The 26,062-nt window shown below is 38.6% G+C and overlaps 1 protein-coding gene across 1 annotated transcript; it reads right to left on the reverse strand.

Moving 5' to 3' along the window:
• LOC109837405 lies at positions 462–14,648 on the reverse strand. Its single transcript, XM_020405640.1, has 10 exons — positions 14,337–14,648; positions 13,032–13,101; positions 5,685–5,809; positions 5,153–5,261; positions 5,011–5,074; positions 4,878–4,933; positions 3,864–3,968; positions 2,381–2,530; positions 1,340–1,510; positions 462–990 (listed from the first exon to the last, which is right to left on the reverse strand). Exons 1-10 carry the CDS (start codon positions 14,558–14,560, stop codon positions 766–768), a joined length of 1,299 nt encoding a protein of 432 aa, XP_020261229.1. The 5' UTR covers positions 14,561–14,648; the 3' UTR covers positions 462–765.

A 26,062-nucleotide genomic window follows, 5' to 3' on the forward strand; every position in this document is an offset into this window, starting at 1 on the left:
TAGAGTATATAATTTTATTATACCAAATTATATTGTTCATGCAAAATTCCCCAAGTGGATGGTTAGAAAGAACATGCAAGACTTAAAAAGTGCAAATGGCTGCAAATCGGTCCGTACTAGTAAAGAGAAAATGGTTAATTGCCCAGAGAGGCCATGTAGTATTCCTATTGAATTTATTACCCCTGTAGTTTCATTGTTGCAAATAGACCCTCTAGGTTAAATTTTTTAAGCTCTTTTACCATCAGGTAGACTGACTGAATTTTCACCGGAGGCAGTATCTGTCATAATTTCACCAAGGATAAGAGTACGACAAAAAACTTAACCCAGGGGTCTATCTGTAACAATGAAAATATAGGTTGGTGCAAAAACAGTGAAAGCGCAGGAGTCTTTTAAGTAACCCAGGATAACAAAAAGTAACTGGCATACAATGCAAATGGCCGCAACATTACAGTCCCTGCTGATGAAGATAAAAAAAATTGGCATACAATGCTTTATCTGAAAATTACTCTTCTTTGTTTGCACAAATTTCAGAAAGGTTGTATACAAGATAAATATTCACACGTGCATCAATTGTTCAATTACATAAACGAGATACATTTTTACACACTTCACTTACAAACATGTTCTTTTCTTGGTCTTTACTTTTCTGTACAAATTGGACAAAATCTACATGAAAATAGCTTGGTACCTAACCATACTTTCCGATCTATAATTTCTTTTGTGCTTCTGAACTATCCTTTTTCCCTTTCCGAACCATGCTAATTGTCAGTTTTTCAGATTGGAATTTGAGAATATCCATGTCGCGATCACATTAGCCAGCATATCAACAAGTTTAGAATTCTGTGCTCGAATGATTCCAGAATCTGCACTGAAGGTGCTACTTACTTCTTTGGCTACTGTTTCCAATGGAGTCCCAGCAGTGAGATTAGCCAGAAGCTCACCTCCTTGGTTTACAGCATTTGCCATTGCAGGAGGAACATCAGGTAAAACCTACAAAAAGAAGAAGATACGTAGCATCATTAGGCAGGAAAAGATGATTTATGTAAGGGGAAGAAAGCCTATAGAGGGCCCTCTATAGAAAATAATACGAGGAAGGAGATCACAACAGAATCCAACACATATTTTAAGCTTGGTGATTGTGATTGCCCTGATGTAGTATTGGTAATTATATCAGTACAGATTGCTATGATATTGTAGTAGTGGGATACGTGTCGAGATCTCTTTTCTCCCTATATGATTTTCTACAGAGAGCCCTTTATCGAATTTTGTTTCCTATATGACTTTCGGATGTAGTAACTATCTTTCCAAATTGAGAAGAAATTATGAAGAACAAACTTGCCTGTTGCAAAGGGAGTCCATGATCTCCAGGAATTGATCGAACTGACATATCCAGTGAGGAACTTATGGCAGATTCAGCACTCAACACTCGAGCTAAAGTTGGAGTCTCATCTATCATATCATCCTTAAATTTAATCAGGAGGTTCCTTGAGACACCATAATAAGATTTTACCTGCAGAAGAGAGAAACCAACAGATATCAATATTTTGCAGAAATAAATAACAAACGTTCCAATTTCAAATTTCTGCCCAATATAAATTACGATATGTTGTTAGTTCTTACAAGAGAAAGAAATTAAATATTTAAATTCACTAATTCTGGAGACATGTAACATTGGATTTCCCATAGTTCCTATCCACATTCTCCCTCTCTGACCATACAGAACAACTTCCCAACTAAAGCAACGTAACTGTAACTTAAGGATTGAAATGCCTAACCAAAAAGCATACATAATTAATTTCATCTTTGATTATGTGAACAAGCAATCCTCAAGAAAGTCCGGTTTGTCTTTAAAGGAAAAAAAGTGGATTCTTTCAATAACTGAAAATGACCTTTTTAGATAATAGCAATGTCATGAATTGTGGTTAGCCTCTATCACAAGTGCTTCCCTCAATGTGATATGTTATTAACACAAAGGCAGCAACCTGATGATGGAACTAATATCCATTCAGCTCAGAAATAGAAATACAAGATCAGGACATGGACCAATGATTATAAGATAGAAGCCTAGGCAGGTCAACAACCCTAACTGCAACAGAACGATTACGTGGTTTACAGGTGGTGAAGGCATTGACAGTTCCTCTGTGATTACAAGGACTATGATGATATTTCTGTGTGATATTTCCATGTGATTATGATGCTTAGAAGCCTTGGCACGTCAAAAACTCCATTTATTAACTGGAAAATATTTAATTGATCCTGATGATGATTATGGTGATATTTCTGTGTACATAGATCTAGCTGAGGTTGAAATTCACATGATGAATAGAACAATGTAGCTGTTTAAGCTTTCACAAAAATGGTAGATAGAGATGCTACATACCAGTCGACGAGTCTCCTCTGGTTTAGGAATAAACTCTTCCCTTCCTTTGACCAAATCCAAATATAATGGAGGAAGTTGCTCAACTAAAGGCAAAACTTGTTTCATAATTGGAGGACTGAGATTCTCTAATTGCTTTATAGCCATTTCTGCCTAGAATAAATCATCATCAGCTTTCAAAAGTAAGAGACTGCAGAAATAACTACAGAAAATAAAAAGAAATCATCATATGATTTTTGTACGAAAACAAGCATGAGCATTTTTTTTAACTACTGAGTTCTGCTTTTTAACCCAGTTAACATACCATTCTAATTGACAAGAAAATATTTCTGATGAAGTTATATTATGGAAGAGGATCATATAATTAAAAGATCCATCTGCCAAGAATACTGGTCATATAACACTTGATTGCAACTGAGAATTTGTATGTGGAAAGCAACAAATTAATTATCATTTCCACGCACAAGTACATTTAATACAAAACAAATGATACAATTTTTTCTGTACTGCATCAAGCACTAGGTTAAGAAAACAAATCTGATTAGTCCACAGCAAATTAAAAGCAAGTGTGCTGCCAAAACTTTACAATCTAGCAAAGAAAGATTATCCATGTCTACAAACTTCTTAACTGAGTCAATAATTGACCGGTGTCATTTTATTTTTAAAAATAGATTAATACTATGTGAAACCATCTATAATACCTGCGCACCAAATAACATGCAACTGAGCTACATCTATGGGTTTTGCTAGACATCAAACGAATTATAACTTGTTCAAATTGATATAATTGGTATGCATCAATTACAACTGAGTTATCAAGATGTGAACCATAAAGGTAAAGACAGACTGAAATGTTATCTTGAAGACAATAATCATCGTAAAATCAGACTTGAAACCATACCAAACATACAAAGTACCTACAGTCCAATTAAGTATCTACCCAGGTATAACCTCCCTCTGTTGTCCACCATATAAAGCACCAGCATGACCAACCAGTATCTGTTCATGTCTTATACTTAATTACCTTTCTGACAACTTTAGGAATTGCTTGTCTTTATTAATTTAAAATTCTAGACACATATAATATAGGAATAATTCTTTGTGCTTGTCTTCTTTCAATAATGGTTTCCCAAATAAAGATAAAGTACTAGTCAGGAAGGGGTGTTCAAATTCTAAAATTTAGAAGCAACTTCACTTCCAATTAGTTCAGATGGTTCCAGAAAGTTGTTAATCCTAAAATAGTAAAAATCAATATAAAAATGAGGATATTATCTGGAAAGCATGGTGACGATTCTATAATTGTCTCAACAGCTCCTATACACATCTTTAACATTAAAATAGAAGCACATAAATCACAAGTTGGTCCTAAAATTAAAAAGAATTATAAGTACCTAATTTCTGAGAAGTCATTGCAAGAAGCTGGTTAGAGCAACATAGTGCTTAGCAATCAAGAAAGTTGAATAATTCAATTAGGAGATTCACATACCCCACGGACAATTGTTGGAGATGTGAGCTGGGATAAAAGTGGACCAAAACTTTGAGCCACTGGTACAATAACAGGAGAAAACAATGGAATTGCTAGGCTTGCCTCCTGCAAAAAAATTATAAAAGCTAAGAATTTATTCTTAAAAAATATTTTGAACAGCAACTCTAGCAGAATAAGCTGAGTTTCTCTGCAGCTCCAAGTCAATAAACAAACATCATGCACACATTTCATTTCCTGCGTCGGGGTTACATTGTACCTCAGACTTCATCAAATCATTCAGTCCCATATATGAAAGTTGTTACAGCCTTCTGGAGATTCTTCTATTAGCTAATTAGCCCATGAGGCAACTAGTAGCAATGGCAACTAGGAAACAAATTCAAACATGCAGACCAAGAATCCAAGATAAGCCATAAACTCATGCTTATACTGAAGAAATGTCCAGAACATCAAACACAGACATGGATCTACCATTTTCTTAAAAGTTAAGACATGGACAAATTTTCAAAACCATCCGCTTTTAAAATTTATTTTCCAAAAACGAACCATTTCAACCTTAATTTCAAAAACCGACCCAGTTGGTTGAAACTGGGTCGGTTTTTTCAACCAACTGGATCGGTTTTTGAAAAAAAAAAGTTCCCAAACTTCACGGGAGTTGAACTCCCGTGAAGTTTTGTTATGAGAAAAAACTTCACGGGAGTTCAACTCCCGTGAAGTTTGGGAATTTTTTTTCAAAAACCGACCCAGTTTCATCTAACTGGATCGGTTTTTGAAATTAAGGTTGAAATGTGTCGTTTTTTGAAAATAAATTTCAAAAGCGGATGGTTTTGAAAAATCCTCCGTTAAGACATACTTAAAAAGGAGGTACGTCTGGTATAGAGAAACTTGCCAGCGTTACATGATAGTTATCTCTTTTTCACCATATTAGTTATTGGCTAATAGAAGGGAACATTTATAGGAACAATACTTCTCTAGTAAACGCTAGAAGATGCTAAAGTGAGACAAGGGATCAGATACCTTATTGTTGAACGCCATTAATACATTACCATTTCTGTCTATAGCATACCTTGACCCTGGAATATTATAAGAAAATCATATCACTCGGAGCTACTTGTAGAAGTATAAGAATTTGCAGCATGATAGTTAATACCAATAAGAAGATGGATCACTGATCCTAGGGAATGGCCAACACCAAATACTGGAAGATTATTTACCTGTAAAATAAAAGAAATATGCTCGGGATTTTGAGGAAATGCCAATAAGAAACAGGGAACATAATATAACACACTCACGGTATCATGTAAGGACCTCATGCACCTATCAAATTTAAATTGTACTTCATCTGCAATAGCAAAGTGATCAAAGCCGCTTGCAAAAGGTGTTGCAACAATCAAAATACCCCTGAATAATAAAACATGGTCATCATATTTACATGATCATCATATTTCTTACAATATTGCTGCAGGAAAAAAATTATATATCACATATTTTGATAATTTTAATTCATTTTTTTAGTGAACAGCTGCAAAATAGAACGTTAATCTAACAGAAAGGGGTAAAGAAGCAGATAATCCTGCTCAAGCATAGAAATTCCGCCCTCTGAAGGAGGAAAGAATCAATAACAATAATGATAATAGTAATAATCATCCAGTAAGGAAACAAGTTGTTAATCATGTGCATCAAGTTGCTTTAACCATGGATTATCATGGCCGAACCATATCACTTATAGTTTATGAGGATTGTGATATTTGTAAACATAACCCTTCAAAATTCTATCATCTAAGTTCCTTTATATGTATAAAATCTGCAAATAAAACTCCTTACTTCTCAGAGAGTCGCTCCAGAAGAAAGCGATATGTAAGTTGAGGTGCAGCTCCAACAAAAATACCACCAATAAAATGAATAACTGATGTTGGCTTGATGTTTCTTGGTTTGAGCACCCATGCACCCTAAAATAGCCAAAACTGTAATACATAAGTTGTTTGTAATTATTCAATAAAGCCTAAAATGGTAAAACAAAGGATATAAGGTTGGGTATTTGTGTCAAAACTGGGATCCAATTTAACCATACTAAGCATCAATAAGGTGTTTTAGCTCATTTTTCATAGATAGGTCTAGATTAAAATAGATTAATATCAAGAATTATTAGGTAAGTCTTTCAAGAATAATTTTCTCCCGTCATCACATTTATCTATATACTAAAACAAAAGGGATTTCCGCTGTGGATTAGAACAGTTCATATCTACAGCGGAACTCCAATCAACTCTCAAAACAAAAAAAAGCCTTAATCCTAATCTCTCTCCAAAAATATCCAATCTCCACCAGTCACCTCCTCTCTCCTTCCCACCGACATTCCGAAACCCTTCTCTCCTGCTACACTGCCGCCACCTCAAAGATGATCATGCAACCTTTCCAATGGCTCGCGCGATCTTCGACGGCTGCTTCCTCTGCTTAGAAGCCGCCTCCTTCTTCAACCAAACCACTCTCCCTGGCAACATCGTCGTCTGCAACAATCACACCGATAACGATCCTAATGTTCAAAACCCTAGCTGAGGTTTTGATGAGGGATTTCAGCCTTGTGACGAGCGAAGTTCAGGGCTTTTACGAGGTGGCAAGGACTGAGGGGGAGTTTTTCAGGTAGTGCAGTGTGGGAGGATGGTGAGAGTGGATGAAGAGTTGCCCGCTGGTTCTAGAGGGTAGGGCTGTTGATGGTGGGTGTTTATGAGGTATTCGAGTTTGGATTTTTTTGGGGGAAGCATCAGACTTTGGATCTTCAAGCTCTCTTGGCATCACAATGGACAATGAAACACAAACTTAAAATTATGAATTGTCTTCTGGCCATGGTTCAGTGAAAAATTATCAGTTATGTGACGCTGCAACTCCAAATTAGTGGATAAGTAAATTGAAAGAAGTAGTATGAGAACAAAGATTTCTCCACTCAATACTGCTGCTTATTTTGGGGGAAGATCTATGTCAAGTAATATGTGGCAATTTTACATAGTATTTGTATTCGTATTTTCTTTTTGTTTGTGCACATTGTATTTGTATTTTCTTTTAGATCAAATTTATGCCTGATATGGAGGCATTTGTGGATGATAGTCGACAAGAAGGCATATAACTGATGCAATGCAATGTAATAGTACTAATTTACACGTCATAATCTAGGTTAAATTCTGAACTGCTGGGGTAAAAAAAGAACCTTATTAGTGTGCAAGCGGCTAGCAGTATTGTAAGTGAGGTGAAGACAAATCTTAGTGTGCAAGGTGCGAGCGGTGATTTTATAAGAATAGCACATGAACTGTTCTGCAGTGAAATTGCACCACACAAAATTAGAGGCAGAATGACCCATACCATGCAAATCAAGTTAACAAATTAGAAGCAAGTGAAAACTTAATGAACTACTACCATTTCAGTCCACCGCTTAGTTTTCCCTTTTTCCCCCATTTTTTGTACCCTATTTCGAAAATTATTTAATCTTTTTCGTCATGTTGGAACTATCATTCAATTATAGCAGTTCATCCATAAAAAAATTTGTGGACTTAGAGCTAGGGCTGAGCATGGTTCGGTCCAAACCGAAAAAACCGACCGAACCGACCGAAAATTAATGGTTCGGTTCGGTTTTGTTTATAAATCGGTTCGGGTCGGGATAAAAAAATTTCAACCCGAACCGACCACAGTTTTACAGTATGATTTTTAACCCGTACCCAAATCATACCCGACCCCCGTTCAGTAAAATCTCTCAATATCCTAACCCTAACTCCAAGTCTCCAGCACCAAGCCCGTAGCCCAACTGCCAGCTCCTTATATCAGCATCCTAGATCTGATCATCTCCTCAAATCCGCACTTCCTCAAACAAGCGTCCTAGATCATCTCCTCAAATCCAAAGGGCTGCAGAGCAGGGCCGCCGAATCGTAGGCGCAGGGCAGTACCGCAGGCCACAGTGCACCGCAGGCTCGTCGTGGGGGGCTCCGTTTCAAGCTGTCGATTTAATTTTGTTTGTAATCTAGATTAGCTCCTTGCTAGGGTTCAGACCTCACTACTCAAGCAAAATTTCTCTCTAGCAATATTTTTCCTTTCCTGGATGCAAACAAGGCCGGTAGTAGATTTCTGTCGTGTTTTCCAAGCACCTCATCTCCAATACCCGAGTTCTAGTCCATCGATCTCTGGATCTCCATAATTATCATCTCTGGACCTTCCTTGCAGCGCTCCTCTTCACGAAATCCCTGCCGAACATTGCTCCGTTTGAGAGCTCTTCACAGATTAGTGCACGACCTCCGCAACCATCCTCTGATCCACAGAAATCCATTATTACTCGGCCACCTCAACCAACTTTTCAAACGAGTCCAATCGGTAATTTTCACTTCTAGGTTTCTTTCTTCTCCTTCTTCCCCAAATTCCTAATTTCTAGGGTTTCACCTCAGGTGAACAAATCGAGCGGGCCGTTCGATGCCCTTCTTTGCGTTGGCCAGTTTTTTCCTGAGTCCGTTGAAGGGATCGACAAGGTCGCTGATTATGTCGAAGACCGATACTCTGTTCCAGTTCCTACTTATTTCACCGGCGATTACGGCGCTGGAACTTCTCGATTTCTATCGAAGGCTTCTAATCTAGGGTTTAAGACTGACGGGATTGAGATTTGTGCTAATCTCTATTGGTTGAAGGAAAGCGGCAAGTTCTCTCTTCATGGTGAGTTTCTTCTCTCTTAAAATTGAAATTAGAATATTTATGCCTGTGATCTTTGAATATTTGTGCCTTTGGTTGTTTGGATTAATTTACTCGTTTACAACCATATACTTGATATCTTCTGCCATAATTTCTATTGGCATGTGATTTCATTGAGTCAGTATGTGTATTTTAGAGGGTTATCAGGAACTGTACACCATATACTCAATGTTAGAACCGAACAAACCAAACCGAACCGTACCGAACCGACTTGTAACGGTTCGGTTTGGTTTTGAATTATAGGTGGTTCGGTTCGGTTGTTCAAATTTTGGTAAAAACCGACCCGAACCGAACCGTGCACACCCCTACTTAGAGCCTCATGTACAATGCATAGAATTTATCACACGCATAATCATGCAAATTTTTCTTAGTTGATTTAGCTACAAATTTCCCCAAAATTGTATTTCATTAGTTGCACATCACATGTTTATAGCCTCTTTTGTTTTTATTATTTCTTGATGCTGTTCTTGCATTTTTTCTATGATAATATTTTGGTCCCAGTGGTCACATATGAAATGTAAACTCAAGGGTATAACCATGAGAAATAAGTATTACTGTTGGATGACATGATACATTTAGTCCTTTGCTCTCATGTCCTTTTTCTAAGCGAGGTATCATTAGATTAAATTTTTTTTGCACGCACCGCCAAGCGGGCCGTTGCAGAAATCAATTTGTTAGGAGGTCGCGTACGACCCCCAGTCCGGATGTTGGCTCGAAGCTCCTTCAACGATCTCCAGCTTTCCTTAACAAGCGCTTTTCCTCGATTCTCGGGTAGGGCACCGATACGATCCTTCAGAGGAATCCTGAACTTGGGGAAATCCACGCTGCGGTAGGGCCTTACCGGAGGTTCGGGATCTGAAGTTGACGAAGGCCGGAGAGCAACGTCGCCTGCTTTTGCCTTAGGCGCTGACTTGGCTTTTGGCACCCAAACTTGTTTGGATCTCGGCGATCTCTTAACTGCCTCTTCCTTTTGCATTTCTTGTGCTTTTCGCACAAGGGTCCGGGCATCCGCAAGCAAGGTGCGACGCTTCTGGATTCGCTCCTCGAGAGTAGAGCGGGTTCTTTAGACACGAATCCATCCGTTAATTGGAGATCGAGAGGAGGATTCTGATGCTGGTCGTGGCGACAGATTAGCCACTTGGCGGTTTTGAATTATAGGTGGTTCGGTTCGGTTGTTCAAATTTTGGTAAAAACCGACCCGAACCGAACCGTGCACACCCCTACTTAGAGCCTCATGTACAATGCATAGAATTTATCACACGCATAATCATGCAAATTTTTCTTAGTTGATTTAGCTACAAATTTCCCCAAAATTGTATTTCATTAGTTGCACATCACATGTTTATAGCCTCTTTTGTTTTTATTATTTCTTGATGCTGTTCTTGCATTTTTTCTATGATAATATTTTGGTCCCAGTGGTCACATATGAAATGTAAACTCAAGGGTATAACCATGAGAAATAAGTATTACTGTTGGATGACATGATACATTTAGTCCTTTGCTCTCATGTCCTTTTTCTAAGCGAGGTATCATTAGATTAAATTGTAAGTGATGGATGAATCCGTCAACAACACTTTCGAGATGAAAAATTGGACATTTTTTAAAATGGGGAAAAACTTTTTTTCCATGCTTATTACCGTTGCATTATGTAAACTTTTTCCCATGTTTTATTTTTTCTTGACAAAAGGCGTAAGAGTTGCATGTGTAAGCATCTTATAAAAATAATTGATTATATAAGCTGCTGAAAATAACTATTTGATAATTATACATCATAAATGGTTTCTGAAATAAGCCAAAGTGTTTAGTATAACTATGCATAAAGATCACTATAAGTGATAATGACCAAGATGAAAATAACTTTAGATACTTGTAAATAACTACATCAAATGCCATCCCTTTCTTCTGGCAAGAATGTGAGTGCCAAAAGTTAATGCAAATGTGAGTATTAGCATTCACATTTTTAACAACTGAATAATTGGATAACCCATTGATTTAATCAGTGGCTTAAAAATACCAGAACTGATGAGCAGGAATTCTAAGATGTGCAGATCATAAACAGTGGTTTGGTTTGTAAATTACCTATCCAAATGTCATATATCTGATAACGTAGAATAAGCGACACATACATCAATGATTAAAATGAACGTAACCAGTAACAGAGACAAGACTGTTCAGTAGCATAATGATTAACAAGAAGCTCCATATTTTCATGGTCATAACTTTACATTCAGAACTCTTGCATTATTTATTTAACCAGTTTAAATTAGACAGACATGTTACTATGTTAGATGATTTAAATCTTATAGAATAATTTTAATTAATAGTGAGGTATAACTAATATGCAAAATCTACCAAGCTAATATGATTATATGTTCACACATTCTTGCAATAAACATACTAGACATGGTTGGAATTGCAAGAATAATACAACACCAGAAGTATATTGTATAAGATAATTTCAACCAGAGAATGTACATGCTGTACATGTATAAAATCTGAAGACATGACATTTTCCTCAGAACACTTCCATGCAAGGTAGGAATAGGTAGAGATGTTGATAGGGATCCCATCTTAAACATGTATTCAAGGAGTAGCAGATTATGTTATTCTTTAAGATCCCCAATGGTTTAAAGTTCAAGTGTTTTTTTTTCTTATTTTAAATTCAGATTTGATTAGACTTCTAGATTATTTTAGGACTCGTGCTCAGTTTGGATGCTTTTCAAATAAGTATATACTGTTAGGACTTCCCCCCTTAACTTAGTTTCTTAGGTGTTAAGCAAAACTCTCATGTAAAAGGTTCTCTTCTTTGTAAAAAGGAAGTTAATGCATGGTAATTAAAGTTGGTATTCTGTGAAATAAGAATGTAAGATGCTTCCAATATTTTTTGCAACCCGTGATTAGTTGATCTAGAAGTGAACCCCACAAATAGGGGTGTGAAATCATAGCTTGATTGATGGTGTGTTAGCTTACATTTAAAAGATTAGATTTCCATACAAGGTTACACAATGCGCTAGGCGGCCTAGGCATTTGACCCATCATTGCGCGATTCCCTGGACCCCCTCGAACCGTCATATAATTCCTGCGAACCGGTTTCTGGTACATTTGTGAACCGATTCCCTCTGATATACGAACCGGTTCCCCAAAATTGGCGTATCACTTACAAGTATGCTACATGCAAATTCTCTTTAAGTGCATGTGCGCAAGACGCAATGTAATGTGTACAATTAAGTGAAGGGAGACACAATAGAGTATAGGAGCCAATGACTTTACTGTAACTAAATACATATGCTAATAAAATGTAAAACGAAACCATGATCCTAAAACGAGCTCTGTGAGAAAAAAAAAAGAACAAAGAAGCAAACTCCATCAAAAAGAAGTATTTTAAGTATTTTATATAGAAAATATTAAAATTCATAATTAGCTTTCTAGTTTCTTACTACATACTTCGGAAAACTTTAAGCACACAAAAATTTTACAACGTACCACTAACCGAACTTGCGTACTGAAGCAAGCTATCCCTAACGAATCCAAATTTTTTAAATGGCGAATTGTGTACCCGAATTCGTACCGTGACCCACTACATATTGTGTATTGTGTTACCATGATTGGACACAACGTCTTGAGCCTAGGCGGAGCCTAGGTGGTTTTCTTGTTTTTTATTTTTTATAATTACTATAATTGGTAACCAATGTTATAGAAAGCTTAGGCGCCGGACTGCGCCCGGACGGATTTCTTTCTTCGTTTAAGTGGTGGTGGAGAAGATTCTGCTGAAGGTTAGAGGAGGTGTTCATGGTTGGAGGATAGAGGAGTTTGGAGGAGGTTTGAGGATGTGGAGGCGGCAATAGAGGAACTCACGATCAATGCCTAAAGGGTACAGTTCACATAAGCAGCCCACGCTCCCCTAAGCACTTCTAAAACCTACGTGGGTAGCCTAGATACCGTAGAGGCTTTTTAAAACATTATTTCCATGATATCTTAGGAAGATGATATTGAAAATCATAAACATGTTAGATAAATATACACTTGAAAAGGCTTCAGCATGTTAGAGAGGAGGAATAATGTGAGAACGAAAATGTCAATTGCAAATATCAACTTGCTCATACTCCTAGATCCACAAAACGTTAAAAGTGAAGAAAAACTACATCTAAAGAGATGGACTAAGTTGGATGTTCAACCCCTCACGTCTTTTCTTCTCAACCTTCCAAAATTCCATTTATTTTTCTCTTGCTCATCTAGTTAGCAGATGTTATGTTGTGTTTGGGAATTACCATAGTTTACCTATTAGAAATGGCTAGTAAAGTATCATCCATAAAATAAGCAACACACTTTTTTTCCTTACTCATATAGTTAGCAAAGTCTATTTTGGTGGGAATTACCATGAGTTACCCATTAGAAATAGCTAGTAAAAGATCATCCATAAGTAAGCACACAATAAATGTTAAAAAAGCATACCTCGATTTCACTCCAATCTCCTGACGTTCCCCAGCTAACTTGAGACTGCTTTGCCGTTTCAGTAATTACCCTGTTGTGGTGAAGATAAAGTAAAGTTGCTTGATCAGTACAGAAGGAGGACGCCAAATAACAAGTCAATATGTTTTATCCAGAGAACCAAAGAAATTAACAAAAAAAAACAGGGCAAAAACTACCAAAGGACTGCTAATATACTTGGCCGATTTTCCGATCATAAAAAAACACAAAAAGAAAGAAGGACATAATTGATAACTGTGGAGATGTATATTCTGATAACTTTTACGGGTTTTCCAATTACTTCTTCTCCTCTTTCATGATTCATCAATTTGAGGACAGCATTACATTGTCACCACTACTGTCCTCAACAATGAGCAGCCAGCCAGCCAGCCAGCAACATAAATGTACCGGACGATGAAATGATATGGATATATCAACATAAAAGCAAAATGAAAATCCCATACAACACACTTCATTAACACGAATTAAAATCGTGAAAAATAATCATGCGGTGTTCGTCATGGTATGTCATAGATGATTCGTGCAGAGTTGGAACGCATTAGAGTTTGGCATGTGTTAAGCCCCAGCTTCTTATTCTTTTTAGCTCAAGATACTTGCCGAGCAGCCAGCCAGCCAGCCAGCCAGCAACATAAATGTACCGGACGATGAAATGATATGGATATATCAACATAAAAGCAAAATGAAAATCCCATACAACACACTTCATTAACACGAATTAAAATCGTGAAAAATAATCATGCGGTGTTCGTCATGGTATGTCATAGATGATTCGTGCAGAGTTGGAACGCATTAGAGTTTGGCATGTGTTAAGCCCCAGCTTCTTATTCTTTTTAGCTCAAGATACTTGCCGAATCTCACCCGTCTAAAGATGACTTATATTAAGTGTCAAAGACCACCGCTGCAGCCCGTTTCGGGGGTGTTTGTTTTTGGTCATACGAGTGTCAATACTTGGCTGCCCAAGAAAAATAGGGATCGAATATGCTAATTCAGTATTCAGCTACACATGTTCGCTAATTCTCCCTACTGTTCAGCCTAGGATTTAAGGGTCTATCAGTAGAAACATCAAGTTGTGAAGTGCAAGCGAACCGCTTGAGCTCACTAGCATCCCTGATCAAAGGGATTTGAAGAGCATACAACATAAAATCCTTAAACTTCAAGGCACAAGATTCAATTTAGCATGTAATTTGTTCCTAACAAAAAAAAAATTATAAAGAAATTGGCACATAGAGTTTGGTAATTCAGCGATTAAGAGTGTGGCCGAGCTGGTACCTCTCGATCTGAGAGTAAATCTGCAGCCCGGATTCGGACCGGTCGCCCGAATTCGTCTTTTCCGAGTCATCGGGGGCGTAGCTGCAGACGACCGCTCTCCTCCTCAGCTGCGGGTCCTGCTTGTGGAAGAAACTGGGAATTCTAGGGTTGAAGGAGGCCCTGCTTCGATCTGCGGAGGGGAGACGAGGATGCAAGAGCAAGTTGCTGCTGCTGACGATGCTCATCGTGATCCTTGAATCCTGGGCGACGCCGAGTTAAGTGGGAACAAATATTGAAGAGATTATGTCAGTCTTGTGACATGATGTGTGCGGTGTCTGACCCGATGTCTACTCACCTCCCGGTTACCCAAGCCTGGTGTGGTCATATCGGATTCGATAGTTTATTGGACGAATTTTCTAAACCAACATATTTCCACGTTTTATCAAAAAAAAAAAAAAATATTTATTTTAAACTTATTTTCAAAAGCAGACATGGTTTCAACCATGAAACCAGGTCGGTTTTTTTAAAAAAAATTTAAAACTTCACGGGAGTTGAACTCCCGTGAAGTTTAGTAAATCTGCTAAACTTCACAGGAGTTCAACTCCCGTAAAGTTTCATAGTTCAAAAAAAAATTGAACTATGAAACTTCACGGGAGTTGAACTCCCGTGAAGTTTAGTAAAGCTGCTAAAGTTCACGGGAGTTCAACTCCCGTGAAGTTTCAGAAGTTTTTTCACAAAAACCGACCTGGTTTCAGCCTTGGCACTGAAACCAGATCGGTTTTTGCAAATAAGTTAAAAATAGGTTGTTTTTTGGGATTAAATGTTCAAATAGGGTGGTTTTAAAAATTTATTCATAGTTTATTTAGTAATAAATAAATATTTTTTAGTATTCGGTGCATAAAAGAATAAATTTTGACCGGAGGTATATCCGATTTGTTTGATTATTAAATATTAGTTTATATTGTTCTAATTCTAGATTATGATATTGTATTATTTTTACGTGCGCATAATTTTATAAATATTGCTATTTATAAATATTATATTAATAATTTATAAACTTACAATATGATAATTCTTATATTGAAATATCATAATAACAATTAACTAAAATATTATAGAAAATAAATAAGAAAATACTTTAAACATAGAGAGTGAAGTGTACACCTCATGGTTGAGGATGTTGTGACTTAACAAGTGTGCTATTAAGATATTCATGAACATTTAACATATATTCGTCTAATTAATGAACCAAATTTGAACAGTCTTATCCCTCTTTGATACGAATTTGAGGTCGGCCTCAAATTCGTGAAAATTAACTGAATACGAATATGAATACCATGGTATTCGGATTCGATTCAGTTCATTTCCACACGTACAAGGCCAAGGGTGTGTCATGACAAGATTAATACTTTGAGTAGTGATGACTTTGACTACACTTTTACAAACTATGCAAACACTGCTACACCTAAAGATTGTGGGCTTCTTTATTACTTGTAAAATCTAATGGCTATACAAGTAAAAGGACCTTTTATGTCACATGCTCTAGGAGTAGTTTTGAAATTATAGTTTAATTAGAATTATTTTAACAAGTTTGGTCAAATGTTGTTGCAATATCTAAGTTTTTAAGTTTGCTGCAAATCCAAGTATACCAAAGATACAGAAGTTGTGATTTCGTGCAACTCGAAGAGTAAGGGGGTGTTTGGTTCATTCATTTTATGGAAAAAGAATAGGATTTGGACCTGACAGTGGCAAAACCGTAAATAAATGATTCTTTATCGATCCTAATCTTGAGTTTGGTTAAAAAAAATTTATAGATTTCAAAATCCATAAAGTTGCAACAGTATGGTGTTTTTATGGAAACTCAAATCCTATTCAATTGGGAGGAATTGTGTCAAAAAGCTGACAACCCGTACTTTCTCCCTTTCTCTTTCCTTTTTCAGATTCTGCCTCTTCACGACAAACCCTAGATCTGGTTCGGCCGTTCTCGCTATTCTTCTCCCGCCTCTTCTCAATCTTCTCCGTGCCTCCTCTCAGGCTATTCTTCGATTTCCTTTTCGAAGACGAGGCTCAACCATTGTCAGCGGTGATACCTTCTTGAACTTGATCTAGGGTTCAGTGGGTTTGTTGGCTTCGACTTCTCCCGCAAATCTTCTACGCCTCATCCCAATCCTCTTCGCGCCTCTTCTAGAACCTTTCTTCGATTTCTTTTTCAAAGACGAGGCTCGATGCTTGTAATAATTAATTTTTTGGGGGGGGTTTTATATGAGAAACCCACGTGATATGGAATTTGAAAAAAAAAAAGAAAAACAAACAAACAAAACAAGTTTCTGATGGCCCATTTAAATGATCTAACAAGCTGTCATAAAGAGGCCCACATATGTTGGAATTAGACAAGAAAATTAATTAAAGGCCCAATAGTGTTAGCAAAACCTCAAAAGCCCATTTTCCTTTTTTTTTCCCCTTCGATTTTTTTTTCTTCCCTTTCACGTGTGAGGGAGTAAATTTTGGTCATTTTTTTTCTCCATTAATCCCTCAACTAATTCCCCTAATCTCTCCACTAAACAAATTCCTCCATAAATCTCTCCACACTAATTCTCTTACCTAAAATTTCGTTACTAAACTCCTCCATTTAATCCAGTACCCCTTCGTTTTCCCCTAACTAAAAAAAAAAATCTCACGAAAAAAAAATTTGAGACAGAAACCGGAAAAAAAAAGAGAAAGGAAAGAGAAAGCCGAGTTTTTGGATTTGGGATTCAGAGTCTCTTCCGACAAATCGGCAAGCATTCTTTTCCTTAATTATTAACATATTTTATCTTATTCATTCTTATTATGCAAGCATTTCTTATCCTTAAATTCTTTTATTGACCACCATAATTTTTTTCATAATCGGTAAGCATTTTTCTTAATTATCTCCATATTCAATTTGAATGATTGATTATTCTGTTCACAGTTGAATTCTTGTATATTTTTGCACATACAGGCACATATGCATAACGATCTTTATATATGAGTGGTTGTATGGACAGATTTATCAGGTTGGACCTGGCTACTAAAATATCTTTTGGAAAATCCTATGGGATGGGGCCAGAAAGGTTAAATATCAGGTTGGACCTGGCTACTAAAATATCTTTTGGAAAATCCTATGGGATGGGGCCAGAAAGGTTAAATATGAACAAATTTTCACTCTAGACCCAAACCGAGTTTTTATTATCAAAATCGACCGAATTTTTTTTTAATTATCAAAATCGACCCGTTTTATGCCACGTAAGCTTAAGCCCATTTCCTAATTAGTCGGGGTTGCCAACCCCGACTGTTTAGAAGTTGTTAAACCCCAATTAAATCAGGTTTAAGGCTTCTAATTGGGGTTTAACAACTCCTAAACAGTCGGGGTTGGCAACCCCGACTAATTAGAAAATGGGCTTAAGCTTACGTGGCATAAAACGGGTCGATTTAGGTAATTAAAAAAAATCGGTCGATTTTGGTAATAAAAACTCGGTTTGGGTCTACAGTGAAAAATTATTCGGTTAAATATTATGACATTTGTGAAGAGAGATGAAGGGAGAGAGGGACTGAGTATGCGAGGCGACATGGAGGGGACCCTAGTGAGCCTTGCAAGGTTAATTGTTATTTAAGAGAGGAATAGCTTCAGCTTAAAAACATGTGAACGTGCTGGTGATGAAGGATTCTGAATGGAGTAATTAAAAGAGAATGACTTTAATTGGAAAACATTTAATTGGATTGTGATAGTGGATTAAGCACGTGGCTTTGAATTTGGGTCATTAATATCGAGGATTTAAATCGATGCTTACAAAAAAAAGTAATTTTGAGTCAATATTAATTCTCCCTCTTTAGATCTAGTTTCCTTGTTAAATTTGACGTGCACTTTCTTCAACTTGTACTCTATTATGGCCACTAGATTAGTTCATTAACCAGGATTAGTATTATTAATGATTTGATATGATCACCACACCTCCCCTCCCATTGATTTTTCCTCTTGACCTCTTACCTGCGTGAAATAAAGCATTTGTCTCTTCATTTGTTTATTTAGGCTATATACTTAAGTGCCTGCTGCTTTCATTTTTGCTTGCATTCTAATTAATGAGACAACTTTAAGTGTTATTATTTATGGAGGATTCAACAAAATGGATACAACTATTGTTTATCTTTTGTGGTCTCAAACATTATAAGTGACGATGCAAAACCATTGAATCTCCTTGTGGATAATTTAACAATGAGAAGGAATTTACTATAAAGTGGAGAGTTCATGTTTTATGGATATTGTGCCATAGGAACTCAAGTACCTAAATAGGCAAGACTGGTCTGATATTGATAACGGAGATCACCTGAAATGTCGTGATTAGATTTATACGTATCGTACTTATCTTGTTTGATTCTGTGTTTGACATGCATGACGTTACAGAAAAATTATTGTTTGATCACCTAGTTGTCATCCAATAGGAGAGACTGTGCATGAAGACGACTCCTGTTAAAATATGATTTATAAGCGTGCTTTCATAGCATGGCTATGCTCTCGATATCGACATCCCGATATGAGATTTTTCCTTGGCTATTACTATTATAGCATCGACTAGACGATGCACCTATCTTGATTTGGACATGTTCTGGGTCACGGTTATTTTCATAGTTTTACAGAAGTCGTTCCACGGTAATACTGCGGTTAGTGCACAACATTTCATACACAGTCACTAAAAATGTAATTGACAAACATGGGGTTTATAAAGGGGAATTAGACGGAGAATATAACATGTATATAAACGGGCATATGCGCATTCCTGATATCCTGAGTTATATATACATGGGCCAAAGGGCCAATTCCTGACTTGAAGCCGTGTTCCAGGGACGGTTTATGGGGAACCGATTTATATACATGAAAATATTCTTCTCTAATTCAAATAACATGTAAAATAAGAATAATGTGCTTACAGGCTTTGTGATAGTTTTGGCATGCACTACATGTCCTGGATGAGGTTTTGATGATGTATATTTGTATTGTTGTGTATAGAATTTTGGGAGTTAAAATTTAGAGATTTACAATTTGAGATATATGGTATATACGAGGGTTTCCTTGTTTGGATTATTCCCTCGACGTACTCATCTCTCATGTTGTGGGTTTCTAAATCTTACCTTCCTTTAGCACGTATTTGATATCCATGTTTAGAAACTTCCTTTATCATCTTTAATTGAGTTTTCATCGTATTTTGGTTTATAAGATAGGCATTTTCTTTTATCACTGAAAATTTAGAATTTATCTTTCATTTATATCTACCACTTATACTTACACGCGCATAATTTTCTCATTTTACATGCTTGCTGGGAGTTTTCTGACTCCCCTGGGGTTTGCATGCCCTAGACTCGGAAATTGTTCTTTCTTCGCAGGACCAAGAGCACTTTAAGGATTAAAACCAATGACAGTGATCACCTTCTGTCCCTTCCCTCTCTCTCAGCTTCGGTTTACTTAGATAGTATTTGCTTTAGACTATTCCTGTAATCACCTGTGTTTATCGGAACTTTGATGTAAGTATACATTGTCTACTTTTAATAGTTGTGAACATGTAAGAGAACTGTTTTGTCAGATATTTCATTATCCATCTATTTTCTTTGTTATCTTAGTTACATGCTCTATGTAGTAGTTCTTGGAAAACTTATGTGTACAGGATGATTCAGAGGCGTGAATGTGACCTTATAGTTGCATTGCCGGCCGAGTCACGTCCCAAAATAAAAAAAATAGAACCGGGCCATGACAATGCTATTTGTCGGTGATCCATTCTCGACCTTGTTATTTGGTTGTTGGCTTTGATTTCTGTCGGTGGGTCCAGTGGGTTTGTTCTGTTTGGTGGGTTTGTTAGCTTCGGTGGGGTTGTTGCATCGATTTCTGAATTATCCCCTTGGTAACTGTAGGTATAAAACTTTTCACCCTTTTCTTATGATCGTTTCATTGTGCTTGATCTGAAGAAATGAACATGGGTAGTAGAATGCGCTGGTTTTGATAATTTATTGCATGTCTAATCTCTTGTGAAAACAAGGGTTTTGTTACATAGTTGATTAATGATTTTTGGTTCTCTGGGTTATTTGTTCAATACACCCTTCAAACAATTAAACCCATGGACGGAAAACCTTATTTTTATTTGTTTGATTAGCGTGCATGCTTAGGGTGCAAAATATGAAATAGTTGTTTCATTACTTGATATAGATTTGTGGATATTTAGATATCTTCATTACAATTTTAATATTTTTATTAGTTATGTAATTATTTTTAATCTTCAATGAGTAGAACTATTAAGTTGTAAATATATGCTAATTTTACAATGGATGTAAATCTTCAATGAGTAGAACTATTAAGTTGTAAATATATGCTAATTTTACAATGGATGTAGATGGATAACGTAGATGAAGAACAATTAACTATTAAGTTGTAAATATATGCTAATTTTACAATGGATGTAGATGGATAACGTAGATGAAGAACAATTGAAGAGGATGTGTGCTAATACAGTTGTTTCTGTCGTGGTCACGATAATAACTTGTATTGTGAGAATGCATGCTAAGCGCAAGAGAATTTCATCATGTTCGAAGAAAGAAAAAAATTAAAAAAAAATTATTGCAGAGAAGCTCACTTCAAACGTGTATTGGAATGCTATAGCGATAGTTGTCGGTCTTATATTAGAATGAGACCGAGTGCCTTTTTTAAACTTGCTGAAGTAATGAAAGCAACCGGTTTATTAAAGGATACCAGACATGTTCAAGTCGAAGAACAGCTCGCTAAGTTCCTAAGTATAATGGGTCATAAAACTAAAAATAGAATAATAAGGACTGAGTTCATAAGATCGGGAGAAACAATTAGTAGGTATTTCAATAAAGTCCTACATGAATCAATCTCCAAATGAAGTTCCTGCGGAGCTTGCAAATAACCCAAATTATTTTCCTTACAGGTAAAAATAATACATACACCTTAACATCTGTTTTAAATAAATAACTATTTTATTGAACATTGTATAACTTATAATTTTTTATAGGATTGCATTGGTTTGATAGATGGTACACACGTTGACGTAGTGTTACCTAGTAACCTAGTTGCACGTTTTAGAGGGTGAAAAGGTGTGACACAAAACATCTTAGCAGTCTGCACCCCTAATAAACTATTCACCTATGTCCTAGCTAGGTGGGAGGGAGCAGCAAATGACTATAGGATATTACAAGACGTTTGTCGAAATCACAACCTTACGGGCTTCGAGTTTATGATGGTATTAATTCTTACTTATTCACATTTTTAATAATAAATTAAATACTTGTTAATAATTGAGATCTTAAAATACTGTTCTATTTAATGTAGGTAAATATTACCTATGTGACGCTGGATACACCACAATGCCAGGCTTTATATCCTCATATCGTGGTGTACGATATCATTTAAAAGAGCACACTGGTAGAACACCAAAGAATAGAAAAGAGTTGTTCAATTTAAGGCATTCATATTTTCGATAAAAAATTGAATGCACATTGGTATATTGAAGAACCGGTTTAAAATTCTATCGGCGAAGCCAAAATATTCATTTCCTACTCAAGTGGACATTGTACTAATGTGTACCGTGTTGCATAATTTTATTGCCTTAGAAGATCCAGATAATGATATTTTAAATAAAAATGTAGAAATTGATGAAGATAATGGGGACGTGACAAATGAATACGATTCAAGTATGGTGGATTACACTCAAACTAGGACGCAGAGAGAGGATCAAAGATGCAAGAAATGAATGGAAGGAACTACGAGATAAAATTGCTTGGGCGATGTGGGTGGATTATTGTGCAAAGTATAATGGGGGTAACACAATGGAGAGTGGATTGACTTAATGTGTTGTTTGTTCTATCGCGATATAATAACTTATCTTATGTAACTTATTATGACTTTTAATGTTCGCAACTACTCATTTTAATATTTCTTAGCCTGTACTAAACATTATTACGATTATCATCTTCTCTCTTTTTATGTTATTTGAGAAATGTAGGCGTTTCATATATTACTTTTATAACTTGTTGTAGACGGTAAAAAATACCTCTATAGGCTTACAGGAAATTCGCCTGCGAGAAGAGCTCGCGCGCCCGGTTCTCTGGCACGGGCCTAAATCGCATGGACATCGCACATGCTCGATTCTAGGTTCGCCTTACGGTCGGCTCGCCAGCACGAGTTAAGATCGATCAGGAATTCGCCTTTCACTCAACTCGCCTGCCCGAGTCCAGAGTCGAATCCGCCAGCAAACCCCAAGACCGTCAGTACAGCTGGGTATCCACTACCCCACGTGCTGAGATGGACCTTCCCATCTCTCTCGACCCGAAGGGAGAGAGAACACAGTACCCCGGGACCGTCAAACGGCCGCCCACAGTGCGCACAGCGCGAAGGACTGGACAGGCGTCGAGTCAACCTGAGCATTCATAAATGCGACTCACCTCGGCTGTCTGAGCCAAGAGCTGGATCCGCCGGCACTCGGCAAGCTGGCTAGACCCACTCGAGTACTGTACACCTACTTCACCACCTCTCCTGACCGGAAAGGAGAAAGCATCGTGCTCAAAGCACGCCGGGCGGTCACGCACAGTACAAGTGATCGGACAGACACTTCATCGATCTGCGAACTCATAAATGCGGTTCATTAATGCTGGTCAAATCCACTCGGATAGCAGTCGTCCGTTGCCTCACATACGAGAATGGGCCTTCCCATCGTAGGTGACAGGACATAAAGCATAATCCCTGGAATGACCATTCATGGTATCATCGAGAACGGCCTAGACATCTCTAAGAGATGGTCACATCCCACAACCAAGAGAGTCAACTGTCCTTTCCATAAAACAAACCCCCCAACACACGAAAGAGGCCCGCCAAAAACTTGAGAAAAGATGGAGCATGCCTTACATATCCTGCATTACACACCCCGCCAGTTCGAGCTCCGGAATCGCCCTCACAACTAACAGACGCCGAACTCTTATACTCTGAGCTTCTACTCAACTTTAAACTCTCCAGCAACCTCAGTCAAACGGTCCCAAAGGAACAGACTCACCGAGCATCGAGCAAGCTCCTATACACTAAACCACACAAACCAAAGAGGCTTCCCTCTGCTTCTGTGAAAACATTTGATTTGTTAAGTTTGCTAATAAAAGTTTCTATAAATACAAACGAACTTCCTTTCCTCGGAAGAATCAATTTACACCCTACAGAGATGGCCGACCACACTGATAAGCTGTTTCGTCGATAAAGTTGCTGGCCTCAGTTGATGAGTTGCTTCGCGCGACAGTGGAGTCTCTAAACCACGTTCGACCAGCAAGCTAACGAAAGTACTTGTCCTCTTCCTCTCTGGTGTTGCATGCGTCCCGCACAACGCCACAGAGCCGTCGCCGAGGCCACCTCAACCGTCAAAGCCTCGCACCGAGTTCCAACCGAGTCTCATCGAGGAGCCCACCTCTCGCAATCGATCAAGGCCCAAGAGAAGATCGAGCCGCAAGGGCGGAGGTCTACCAGATTGATCGCCAACGCTCCACTCCAACACCCTTGCTCGCGAGGAGCGCCCATCCCACAAACCATACTCCACCAAACCACGTTAAAGTTTTCCCCCTGCAGGAAGCTAACCAAACTCGCGACGGCAAACACTTGCTCAGACAGAGATGTCCAAACCATCCATATTCTCATAATGGCCTGAACCATCATACAGGCCGAGAAACAATAAACGAGGCAAACTGACCTAACTTCGGAAGGCCCTCAAATCAAGGACCCAACCGAACACGCAATCATCCCGCTCTAGGGACTTCGCTTCTCAGGTCTTAATCCCTGATCGCAGTAAACCACACCAGCGACGACCTACCCGAAGCGAAACCTCGAGACAGCTGTGCGAGCCTCGCCCCAAATTATTGGCCGATAAACCTAAATTAGAGCAATTCGCCGAAATCTCGCGAACCCGCTCTTCCAAACATTAGGGTAAACCCGCCACGCCACTGGAAGTTCGCCAAACCCCGAAGACTCTCCGTCAATGCGAGATCGCCCACTCCAACACCAACCTCCACCAAACGCGCCCAGAGGAGCGCCCGAAAAATCTCCTCACTCACCAGAAGCGACTCTTCTGATGGCCGGGGTGTCACCAACTCACCCTTAGAAGACCTCAAAGAATTCTTAACTCCAAAGCCCACTATCCACCAGGCCAAATCCAGTGCCATGCGAGAGCACTCATCCACACGCTCCTCGCCGACTGCCAATCGTTCTGAAACGCGAAAACCTTCTATTGATGAGCTTCTCAACACGCCTCTTCGACCCAAGGCCCTCCCGGAAGGCGCCTCACCAGAAAAGACCTCTGCTGACACTGAATTCTCATCCGCCACGTTCACATGACGATAAGGGAAATGGCGTACTCTCCGACTCCCAGACTCGGACTCCGTCTTAAGACCTAACACCCGTCCCTCAACCGCAGGAACGCATATATCCAGCAACCCGTACGCAGGGTAAGTATCGCGTTTGATATCCACCTAGTACCCCTCCGCGTCGAAGACGAGTTTCATTCGCAGCGCCACATCTCAGACCTCACGCTCAAATCAAGACCCGCAGCGAGATCACATGCACCGACTCGATTACCGAGCAAACAATGGCTCCAAAAGCTGGAGGAACGCAGCGACCATCGCACTCTCTGAGAGAGTGCATGAGCAACTGCTGAACAATAAAAGAGAAGAGACCAACGTCCCTTTGCCCGGCAGACTAGGATAAGCTGTGGGTACCACACTACCGTTCAGCCTGAACGGAGATGATCGACAGTCGATTACTCCTCCAAAACATCGATAGAACTTCGTACACCGGATTAGCACCCGTGACAAAAATTCGACAATTCCAACCAACTAACGCGCTAAACTTCAGCAAATAAACATGAACAAAATCTGGGGTGATACGTCCCACCTATCGAATGGACATGGTCCATACCCGGCAATTCAAACCAATCATTGGCTTATGCCAAGTCACTCCTCGCAACATATCTATTACTTCATGCGCCAGACCGTATCCTCACCGGAACGACGCCATCCCACTGCAACTATTCATACTACCCTCAAGGGTGCCTTGAATGTTCCGCAAACTGGACCCGCATCCATCAAGCATGCCGACGTCGAAAAGCCTCTCCTCGCCCCTTCTCGACGACGACACTAATATCAATGCGCCACTCTCCTCGCTGAAAAGACACGTTAATCAGTCATCAACCGACTTCGTGAAAATCAAACGATCAGTCACTGCGACCAAGTTTTCTGAACGGCGACGTGATTAAATGCCAACAAATCTTTCGACCACATCCTGTCCAAAAATAGGCATAACCCGCACTTGGAAGAACTTGTCGCCAAGGCGAGAAATAAATAATGACAAGAGCTGGCAGCAAGACCACAGGCTCCAAAAGACACAGAACAGCCCGCCCAAAAAACCTCCGATCGATCGAGAAAAGCACTATGGCCGTTAGACTCTCCCCCGCCAAAGTCGTCAAAACCGAAACCTAGCAATGAACCCACCCCAGCGCAATATCATCAAAGCCAAACCATAGTGCACTCATCACACCTCTTACTCAAATGCGGCAATTAAGCTTGCCAGAACGCCCAAACCGACGGATGCGACAAAACCCTGGACCCAAGTAATGTCATATCACAATTCTCCCATCACACAACCAATCCTACTCCTCCAAGCACAAACTCCAGCCTCTTACGACCGGAAACTCTCCTTG

The sequence above is a fragment of the Asparagus officinalis genome, chromosome 4 (genome assembly GCF_001876935.1).
Source record: "Asparagus officinalis chromosome 4, Aspof.V1, whole genome shotgun sequence".
Taxonomy (NCBI): Eukaryota; Viridiplantae; Streptophyta; class Magnoliopsida; order Asparagales; family Asparagaceae; genus Asparagus; species Asparagus officinalis.